This window comes from Scyliorhinus torazame, chromosome 7 (genome assembly GCF_047496885.1).
Source record: "Scyliorhinus torazame isolate Kashiwa2021f chromosome 7, sScyTor2.1, whole genome shotgun sequence".
NCBI classification, from domain to species: Eukaryota; Metazoa; Chordata; class Chondrichthyes; order Carcharhiniformes; family Scyliorhinidae; genus Scyliorhinus; species Scyliorhinus torazame.
Window position 1 is genome coordinate 208,504,478 of NC_092713.1, and position 11,508 is coordinate 208,515,985.

At 46.5% G+C, this 11,508-nt stretch overlaps 1 protein-coding gene across 1 annotated transcript in view; it reads left to right on the plus strand.

The window, feature by feature from the left end:
* LOC140426812 (semaphorin-4B-like) overlaps window positions 1–8,639 on the plus strand; it is an 86,928-nt gene extending 78,289 nt beyond the window's left edge. The window contains exons 13-14 of the mRNA XM_072512017.1: window positions 2,800–2,858; window positions 6,398–8,639. Of these exons, the coding sequence (XP_072368118.1) occupies window positions 2,800–2,858; window positions 6,398–6,720 (382 nt within the window). The 3' untranslated portion in view covers window positions 6,721–8,639. The remainder of the gene's footprint in view (window positions 1–2,799; window positions 2,859–6,397) is intronic.
* The last annotated feature ends 2,869 nt before the right edge of the window (window positions 8,640–11,508 follow it).

Sequence of the window (11,508 nt, forward strand, 5' to 3'; positions counted from 1 at the left end):
GGGGGCCGCCAACCTGTGCGGCGCGATTCCCGCCCCCGCCGAATCTCCGGTGCCGGAGAATTCGGCAACCGGCGGGGGCGGGATTCACGCCAGCCCCCGGCGATTCTCCGACCCGGCGGGGGGTCGGAGAATCTCGCCCCAGAAGTAAATATGAGTAAATCTGAATACTATCAATGTTCTGTACATACAAACTTGCTAAGCACAGTGAAGGAAATTCAAGGGCTTGAGTACGAGAATTGAGGGAGAGCTGGGTGAGTCAGACAAATACAATTTTGGACAGTGGAATAAATATTTGGATGTTACTTCTTTGGGTGAACTGACCTGTTATGACATCTAGTGGCTAAAATGGTGCGATGCAAATGCTTTATTTATATTTTAATGTTTACTTGATCCATATTCCACTCAGTAGAAGATTGAATTCTTGTATTATTTCCGTTTTTCTGCCATTTTCCCGCCTCAAGGATGTCGGTCTATAATTTACGACCATTGGGTATTGGCAGACTGAACTGTTTGTCAGTTCGAGCAAGTTAGAAAAGAAGCTGGAGACTGCTGACAGGGGAAATTAAGTGGATTGGGGTGAGGTGGAAGGTACTTTGTGTATCTTCTGATTGCATCAACATTCTTTGGAGAAGAAAAGTAATTGGTGCAGTTTTATCAGATCACTTTCCTCTAAAACAATTTTTAAAAATCTAAAGCTGATTTGCTATTGTCTAAGTCAGACTTTTATTTGCAGACAGTAATGTAGTGAATGTCCAGCTCCGATGGTAACTATAATAAGAACTAAGAGTCATAGATGTTTACAGCAAGGAAGCAGGCCCTTCAGCCCAGCTTGTCCATGCCGCCCAGTTTCTATCACTAAGCTAGTCCCACTTGCCCGCATTTGACCTATACCCTCTATCCCCACTCTTGACTTCTTTGACGTCCAAGTTTATTGTATTCAGTAATAACTTCTCCACCAACAAAACAGTGCCACCTGTATCCCTTTTATATATTGGTGTAGTCTATTAAACAATTAAAATCCCAATTCCATCTTAAGTAATGTTCCCTACAGTCAAGATGGTTGGGCTACTTGCCTGAAGGATGGGTCTGTTGAGCGGACATTTGTATGTATCCATACAACAATTAAATCAACAGAGTAAACCTTCTGGCACATCCATGGAGCATTGTCAGTCACAATGAAGTAGAATTAATTGAAGTCTGCTGGCTTAACTGCACTACAAATTCCAATATGTCAGCTCAATCCTCAAGGCAAGGCAGTCATCTGTGGATTGGGAGGGCATTATGTTCCCAAATGGAGCGTTGAGGGATCCATTATATGAACAACAAGAGCAGTAACTGCCTCTGCCAGCCATAGTGTAGACTGGTGCAAATAAATAATAATCTCGTACTTCATATTTACTGCTGGTGTTTCTTCTACAGCAGTCAGGATTGCACTTAGACCAAGTTTTAAACAGACCTGTGCTTGTAATTATTCACTTTAGCAATTTCTGCTGTAAAGAAATGTTACAGCTTGTTTCTGTGCTATTGATTGCCAACTGGAGATTAATTTGCATATTGAGATGGAGAAGCAAGATTGCTGGCTGCTTGTGCAGGCAGAACTGTTGCCTGAGCTTCTGGTAGTTGTAATATTGTGTGTATGATTGGTACAACGCCTCCGTTTAATGGCCCCATGTCACCAGTGTCGTAGCAGATCTAGGGCAGCCGGATCTGGAAATCCGCTCAGAATGTGCTCTGCTGGATCCTTGCCTTCACTCGATTGCGTCAGTCTGATCTTTTCCAAAGATCAATCCTGCCAGTGTCAGACACATCCTTCCACATGTGGCTGAGGAGATATCTTGTAGACCAGCCAGGACTGACCACTGTCTGCTGTCCTCTGCCAGGACAAGTGAACCAGAGAACCCAGGCTTGAAAGTCTGCAGGTTAATGGACTATAGAGTTACTGCAACAAAGCCTAATCTTGCCTTCACTTGCCATCCACCTTCATGCACTTTCCAGCAGAGGTCACTGGTTAATGGTTCAACAGAGCTCTTGTCCAAATGTGGCTCTCCTGCGGCTGTTATCATAACAGTATCATTGCTAACTTCCAGCTGAGGGTCATGTTGGTCCCAGTTCTTATACTCAACCAACACTTATCGAATTGAATAGTCGGCAGTTAAATTCAAAAGGGGTTGCAGATCACAGTTGTGTCTTGAATTAAAATCCAGGCACTTAGTCAGACAATGTGCCTGAAAGTGCATATTCTTACATCCATATATAACTCTCATTCTCACACCAGTGTTTCTTTTAACTTCTGATTTAAGGCTGCTGACTTTAGTGTAAAGTGAGTACCAATTTATGATGAATTGTGGTCAGTTGTGGATCCTTGCAGTAATCGGAAGAGGCTTTTGTGCTGTTGTTATGGGTTGTATTTGAAGCCAAGGCCTGAGGTTTAAGCACAATGTGTAACCCACATTGTCATCCAGTGCTCCCTTTGCTGCTTTTCAAGTTCAATCTTTACCACTCTGTTACATGCACAAGGTAAATGTCACCACAGTCCGCTCTCCCTTTTTGAGAGAGAGCTGACTGGTGGTGATTTAACCTGAGGGTTGAGAAGGCAAATAACCTCAGTTGGTACGGGAATTGAACCTACGCTATTGGCTTCATTCTGCATCACGTACTAGCCATCCAACCAACTGAGCTAACCAACCCCATACAAGTTATTGTGATTATCGAAAGGCTTCTAATGAGAGGCGGTCTAATGAAGGCGATGTTGGGCTCTATCCTGTTAGATTGAATGTGGATGATTCTTTTCTTTTTCAGCGACTTATTACAAGATGTAAAGAAAGGCAATGCTGCAGCATTGTGCCCGCCACAGACAGGTAATTAACTGGTCTATCAGTTAGGTTGTGTATGTTACCAAACCTGCTAGTCAATGATTTAAAGCAAAGCTGTGGAGCATCAAACTCCTGAATAAACACTTTTTTTAAAAAAAATTTAATTCTACATTTTCCTTCAAACATTTACACCCCACCCACAAACAGTAAATGGTAACAAATACAAAATCAATCCCCTTAACAATACCAAGGATCCCATCCTCCCACCGCCCCAAACAACGACCCACCAGTCAATATATGCATCCAATAAACCAAACCCTCCCACGGTGGAAACAAAAAACAAAGGAAAAAAAGAAAAAGGAGTCCGGGACCGCCCATGGTCACCATTGACCTATAGAGTCCACTCCCCCTCCCCCCTACACTCAATGCCATCCAGCCTCTGAAAGAGTACCGTACATGATACCCAAGAGTTGTACAACCCCCTCCCCCCTCTCCCCCCCCCCCCCCGGCCAAATCTCCAGCTCCTCCCGTCCACTGCCTCTTGTAAAACTCCTCCTCCCAACCTCGGTTCCTTCCCCCCAACTTTCCACCCCGGCTAGACCACACGGACCCTGTTCTGCCAGGTTCCGATGGCCGCAGCCCCTCCCCCACCTCACTCCCATTCACTGGCCGGCTTAAACCGGCCAGCGTGAGGCCCCCGCACGGGTCCCGTTCCCTCTTGCCCGGCCCTAGGAAAGCCCAGAGATCCCCTTTTAGCACACACACCCCGCATGTCCACCTACACCCCAAAGAGCCCTCATTTCGAGTGAAAGTCCCATCCCTTCCCTTGTGCAAATATATACAACATTGGCTCCTTTAGCCCATACCCCCGCACGCAGTGAAACAAAAAAGAAGAAAAAAAAAACAGTCATGAGGTTACATCGGCACATGGCCATTTCTCAATTTGTCAGTTCTGCCACAGTCCTTCTGCCTTCGCAAACTCCTCCGCTGCTTCCGCCGTTCCAAAATAAAATTCCCTAAGCTTATAAGTCACCCTCAGCTTCGCTGGATATACAATGCCGCACTGCACCTTGCCAATGTACAGTGCTCTCTTCACCCGGTTGAAGGCAATCCGTCTCCTCGCCAGCTCCACCGTAAAGTCCTGGTATACATGTATACCAGCTCCAGCCCACTGCACCACCCGCTTCTGCTTGGCCCAGCTCAGGACCTTCTCCTTCACACTGTACCTACGGAAGCTCAGAGTCACTGCCCTTGGCGGCTCACTCGCCTTTGGTACAGGCCTCCACGACCGATGAGCCCGATCCAGTTCATATCGGGAGGGATCCTCCCCCTCCCCCAATAGTTTTGCCAGCATCGCGGCAAAATACTCAGTCGGCTTTGGTCCTTCAACTCCTTCGGGCAGCCCCACAATCCTCAAATTCTGTCGCCTGGATCTGTTTTCCAGGTCTTCTATTTTTCCTCGCAGATCCTTGTTAATGTCCATCACCTTCCGCATCTCCTTACCCATCGAGGCAAGTTGATCACCATGCTGCAATAATGTCTCCTCCATTTCCTTCAGCGCCTCCCCTTGCTCTCGCACCTCCGCCACTGCGCTCGCCACCGCCGTCATCACTGGGGAAATCTCCTCCACCAGCGTACTCAAAACCTCCGTCATCTCCTTCCTCACCGTCTCCATGCATTTCGCAAACTGCCTATCGAATTCCGCAGCCATCACCTTAGTTATTCCTTCAGCCGTAAGCACTGCGGCCCCCCCTGATACTCCAGCCTCCATTTTCTTTACTGACCCCGCGGTGACCTTTCCACGCTCCGACGGACTTTCAGCCGCTTTTTTCACGGCCGTTGTTTTGCTGGTCTTCGACATTCCCCTCCTCTGTGCTGTCTCCCAACTTTTACTGCCTTCGCTGGCCCTAGGACCGGGCGTTAACCCCCGACAATGCCGTTCCCGAACGGGAACCCTCCAACGCGCGGCTGCCTCCTGCCCGCCGTCACCGGAAGTCTGAATAAACACTCTTGAATAGAATAGTTAACTTTGCAGTTCAAGCTCATGTACACTCACTGTGCAAGTTCACCTTGCATTAATTACGCAACTGAAGGATTCACATGACAACCGAGAACTTAATTTCCAACAAAAGGAGAAAAATGCCGGCAGCACCCGTGTGCCCAAAGTGCTTCCTCTGACAGTGGAACATGGAGAAAGATTGGTGACAGATGTGAATAGTTATCCTTTATGAAGGAATAGTGTCAGAAGCCTGTAGCAGGGAGGAAGATGATAAAGAGTTAAAGGAAAAAAGATATCTCTTGGGAAACCCAGACAGGTAGAGGGAATAAAGGTCTCACTGATGGGTGGAAAAGGTGGTGAATCAAAGCTAAACACTGCTTTTCCTTTTCTGCGAAGTGGGTTTCAATTAAATCTAGCTAAATGAGATAATCTTGCTCTCCCTTAGGGAAACTGGATTCAGTAGTTAGCTGTGCACCATCCAGGCAGAGATCTCAGGCACAGTTTCGTGTTGGCTGGAATTTTACAGATCTTTGGGGATGTGCTCGGATGCTGGAGAAATGGTGGGAAGGCATCAGGTGGCTTTCCCTTGCTGTTTTGCCAGCATCGGAAAAGGTGGTAGATAGTTCACAACACCTCCCCCCACATAGCCAAATCAAGCCACTCTGTGTAGCTGCTCCCCCCCCCCCCCCCCCCCTCCGCCTATACTGGCCCATGCCTCCCAGTGGGTTCCAGGAAGCCTTCCTTATCAAGCACTCTTTGGCCCATAGAGGGGTCCCCCAGTGGCAATGGCCGCCGCTGTGGCATCTGCACACCCTGCCTAAGTGATCACAGCCACTCTCTCCAGAGCCTAGCACCCCCAGATCCCACTTACCTGTTTGTAAGGGTACACAGCACTCCAGGTGCAGCCCCAGCAGTGGCTACTGCTCTTGGTGGCGCTATTGAGGATGCAAAACTGCTGGTCCTCTGGGTTGGCAACCATTGGAAAGCAGCCTGTTATCCTCAATATGATAGCAAGCCTGGAGGTAGCAACTTAATTGGTTGGCCCCTGCTTTTGTGCCCAGCAGTGGGACCCTTGCCATCTTTGAAAAATCCAAGCCATTGATGCCAGTCCCAATTGAAACTAAAAGAATGATAAAACTCTCAAAGCAAATATCTGTTTGAGTGCCAAACCAAATTTCATGTGTGATTGATTCAAATTGTGGGGTGTTGGAACAGGGAGAAAAATTTGTGCAGTTGATTCTTTTGGGCCTAATCTTTCAACCTCTATCCTCCTGTTAAGTGATGCAGTATTCATTTAAATTCTGATTAATTCAAAGCCAAATTGATTTATTTTCTGAACGTGCTTATTTTAGTAATTACTATGGAACTGGTAAAAGTATCTATGGCACTTCTGCAGCTCTTTTCTGTCCTGCTAACTAGCTCTTCACCGATATCAGAAGTAGATTTTAGTATTCCGGGAAAGCTTAAAGGAACAGATTTTGGAGAGCAAAGATAATTTAGACAAATTTAAAATGAGCATTATGCTCAACAATTTAATAACTTTATTTTCTGACCTATTTTGCTGTAATATTTTCTTCCATTTTAGAAGCTGCAGAAGAAATTATTCTGATTGTCGATGATGATTCAGACACGTTGCTCAACTGCAAACCTTCGTCTTCAGTAGCCCACTGTGAGTGGATCACTCCTAACAAGAACATAACCTTTGATTACCACAGCACAGGACTGCTAGTAGCAGGGAATGCAATTGGTACTTATGACTGTTGCTGCTATGAAAATGGCATCAGTCAGATCGTGGCCTCCTATAGTCTTCGATCCAGGCGATCGCGGATACTGCTGATCTTGTTGATTTTGCCTATTGTATTCGTTGCAATAATTCTCTACCTTGTCATGAGCTCAAGGAAGACTTAATATTTTGTGGATCAATGAACCTGGGAGATGCAGTGAACCCTGGGCTTTATAAATAAGGGCAGAGAGTACAAAAAGAACGATGTTTTGATAAACCTGTATAAAACACTGGCTGGCCTAAATTGGAGTATTGCATCTAGTTCTGGGAACCACACTTTCAGTTCAGATGTGAAGGCATTAGAGAGGGTGCAAAAAAGATTCACAAGATTCCAGGGATGAGGAACTTGAGTTATATGGATAGATTGGAGAAGCCAGGACTGTTCTCCTTGATTGAAAGAGGATCTGACAGAGATCTTCAAAATCATGGTGCGCCTGGGCGGAGTAGAAGGGAGAAACTGTTCCCATTGGTGGAAAGATCGAGAATCAGAGCACACCAATTTAAGGTCATTGGCAAAAAGAAGCAACAACGACACAAGGGAACACTTTTTTTTAAACGTAGTGAGTGGTTAGGACCTGGAATGCACCGCCTGAGGGAAAGGTGGGGCAGATTCAATCATGTAAACTTTCAAAAGAGAATTGGATCATTACCTGCAGAGAAAAGATTTGAAGGGCCACGGGGATTGAATTGCTCTTGCAGGGGTCAGTACAGAAACAAAGGGTTGAATGGCCTCCTTCTGTGCTACAACCATTCTAAGAAATGTTCTCCAAATAACTGCATAGCACCTTATCTGATGACACAAAACTAGCCAGCCTTGATGACAAAATTTATCTGAGGGTAACAGAAGGCCATTTGAGCAGCGAATTATACTATTGTTCGGATTTTAATGCGGTGATTTTGAACCCTCTTGAGGGCAATAAAACTTAATTTTCATAAGTCTATAGTCAAGATTTTGACAGTACTTGGCGCACCCTTATTTTAAGTGCCGTGGACATGACATCCGCAAATCCTTGCCAGCATCCCCTAAGCTTCGGGCATGCCCAAAACATATGGACATGGTTTGCTGGCCCTCCCGCATACCTCACACACTTGTCCTCTATCCCAAAAAACTTGCTCATCCGGTCCATCATCATATGTGCCCGGTGAACCACCTTGAATTGTATCAGGCTGAGCCTGGCACATGATGAGGATGTGTTGACTCTGCTCAAGGCATCAGCCCATAGGCCCGCCTCTACTTCCCCCCGCAGCTCATCTTCCCATGGAGTGTTGGAATATCCGGGAGTCCAGGAGGTGAGAGAGGCTGTCGTTTTGGCCTTTGCCGCCTTGGTAGCCTGGAGACGGATATTGCTAGCGTGGAGGGACTCGTAGCCCCCAAAATCAGAGGTTTGGGTTAGCGACATGGCTGGGTTTCTCAGACTTGACAAAATTAAGTTCGCCCTGAGAGGGTCAACGTTAGGGTTTGCCCGGAGGTGGCAGCCATTTATCTACTTCTTCGGGGAAAATTAAACTGTCAGCAGAGGCAATAAGGGGGGGGGGGGGGGGGGTAGGAGTTAGGCCACTTTTTGTTTCGGGTAGGCGGGATTAGTGAGAGATGGAGAGATGTTTTTTGCACTATGTTTATATTTGTATTTGTACCGTTTATTGTTATAACATTCTAAATGTCTTAATAAAATGTTTAAAAAGAAAGATTTCGACAGTAGCTTTACCATCCCAATAACATTGGTACTGCTGCTCGCTCCATTTTTAAAGAGACTCATGGCTGGATGAAATGAAATGCCCAAAGGGACAACTGAATTGCTTTCTTTATACATTACAATATTCTAGGGTTGTTCATTATTGTGGCTGTTGTGGTCATACCCCACTGGGGATTACGTTTATCTGTCTTCTGAGGATTAAGGTTTAGCTTTGAATCGAAAAGAGACTGAGAATGAGATCTTTCTTCTACGTTATTGGTTAACAATTCCATTTTCAATTTTTTGGGGGTGTTTGATCAAACTGTTTCAATTCATTTACCATACATTAAATGTGTAATTTGCGATTTGCAGCAACTAATTGAGAACTTTATTCAAATACTTACCATGCACTTTAATCTAAAAAGTGATGCAGATGATTTGAGCTTTTATACTCTTGGCTATATTGGTGAAGTAAATGTGTACCAAAAACTCCCCAGGAGTTGCCAAACTTGCCTTCTTCTTCGGCGATCACTTGCTAATGAGTATGATTGTTCATCTAAGAAACTTCATGCCACTGGTCATGGGTTCTGTGGGTCTTTGTGTGCCTGATGAGCCTGATCCTAGAGCCTCATCTTCAACTGCACACTTGGCAGGTGTTTCTGGCAGGTGGGATTGGTCCTTGGACTCTAGATCGCTGGTTTTCCTTTCTGAAGCTCTTTTTCATGGCCTCCTCTTGCTATTGGGTATCCTCAAAGAATTGTGTTCCTTCAATCAGGAAGCTCCTCCAAGTGAGTCTCCTCTGAGCAAGGGTCTCCCAGAACTTAACAGCTATGTTGCATTTCTTAAGGTAAGCCTTCAGAGTGTCTTTGAAGCACTTCCTTTGTCCTCATTTTGTTCAGGAGCCTTCCTTGAGCTGGGCAAAGAAGATTTCCTTTGGCAGTCTGGCACTTATGATAAATTTAGGAGCAGTATTTTTCATAAGGAGAGATGAAACATTGAAGAAAAAGTTACAGATTGGGGGGTGGTGGGAGCGGGGGGGGGGGGGTGGATAGGGAAGGAGGCGGAGGTGGGGGGATAGTGAGGGTGACGAGGCGAGGTGGGAGAAGAGACATGGTCAGAGCGGAAAAGGGGGCCATCTTGGATGGGCAAGGTACAGGGTGGAATTAATGGAGTTGGAGCTAAAACGGGAGGATGACAGACTGGAGAGAGGAATGGAGGCATAAGCCTCCGGTAAGGCTGACAACGTGGAGCATCCATGGGCTCATTGGACCAGTTAAAAGATCTCAGGTTTTTACGCACCTCAAGCTTGAAAGCGGAGGTGGCCTTTCTGCAGGAGACACACCTCCGCGTGAAGGACCAGGTTAGACCAAGGAAGGGGTGGGTTGTCAAGTTTTCCACTCGGGGTTTGATTCAAAGTCGCGGGGAGTGGCACAGATACATAGATACATCGAAGGTAGGAGCAGGAGGAGGCCTTTTGGCCCTTTGAGCCTGCTCCGCCATTTATCATGAGCATGGCTTATCATCAAAGTCAATAGCCTAATCCTGCTTTCTCCCCAGAGCCTTTGATCCCATTCGTCCCAAGTGCCATATCCAGCCACCTCTTGAATATATTCAATGTTTTAGCATCAACTGCTTCCTGTGGTAATGCATTCCACAGGCTCACCACTCTTTGGGTGAAGAAATGTCTCCACATCTCTGTCCGAAACGGTTTACCCTGAATCCTCAGACTATGACCCCTGGTTCTGGACACACCCACCATTGGGAACATCTTCCCTGCATCTACCCTGTCTAGTTGTTTTAGAATTTTATAAGTCTCTATGAGATCCCCCCTCATTCTTCTGAACTCCCTCGAGAGCAAGAACATCTTTCCTCAGAAAAGGAGACCAGGGGCAGCACGGTGGCGCAGTGGTAGCACTGCAGTCTCACGGTGCCGAAGTCCCAGGTTCGATCCCGGCTCTGGGTCACTGTGGAGTTTGCACATTCTCCCCGTGTTTGCGTGGGTTTCGCCCCCACAACCCAAAGATGTGCAAGGTAGATGGATTGAACATGCTAAATTGCCCCTTAATTGGAAAAAATGAATTGGGTACTCTTAAACTTAAAAAAAAGAACAGGAGACCAAAACTGCACACAATATTCTATGTGTGGCCTCACCAAGGCCTGTATAATTATAGCAACACATCCCTGCTTCTCTACTCTAAACCTCTCACAATGAAGCCTTCTTTACCGCCTTCTGCACCTGCATGCTTACCTTCAGCGAATGGTGCACAAGGTCACCCAGATCCCGCTGTACACTCTCCTCTCCCAATTTACAACCATTCCGGTAGTTATCTGCCTTCCTGTTTTTGCTCCCAAAGTGAATAACCTCACACTTATCCAAACTATCCTGCATCTGCCATTGATTTGCCCACTCGCCCAACCTGTCCACATCATGCTGTAGGATCTCTGCATCCTCGTCATAGTTCACCCTCCCATCCAACTTGGTATCATCTGCAAACTTTAATTTTAATGAGTAAGAAAACGGAGTTTACGAGCACAAAGGAAGTGAGGGTCCCGGGTGGGAGATATGTGATTGTGAGTGGGGTATTGGAAGGGACTCCGGTGATGTTGGTGAATGTGTATGCACCGAATTGGGATGATGTAGGATTTATGAGGCGGTTGCTGGCAGCAACTCCGGATTTGGCCACGCACCAGTTGATTATGGGAGGAGATTTTAAATGTCCTCGAGCCGAGGGTGGACAGGTCGAGCCCCAGGTCGATGGGTAGGATATTAATGGCAAAGGAGCTGGGTGGGTTTATAGAGAAGATTGGTATGGTGGACCCGTGGCGCTTCAAGAACCCAGGGGGAAGGGAGTATTCCTTTCTTTCACATGTCTATAGGGTGTATTCCAGAATTGATTACTTTGTAGTGAGTCGGGAAATATTGGTTGGGGTGGAGGGGGCAGAGTATGAGGGATATTAATCTTGGACCATGCGCCCCACTGGCTGGAGATTCTGCTTAGATTGGGACAGGAACAGAGGCCGGGGTGGAGGCTTGATTCAGGGTTGTTGGCGGATGACAGCTTTTGTGTGGGCGGCGTTTAACGATTATGTGGAGTTGAACCAGAACAGGGAGGTGTCAGCATCAACCTTTTTGGAAGCGCTAAAAGCGGTGGTTCGATGGGGAGATTATCTCGTTCAAGGCTCATGCGGGTAGGAAAAGGAGGGAGGAATGTGACCGGCTTATGAAAGAGGTAGTGGAGG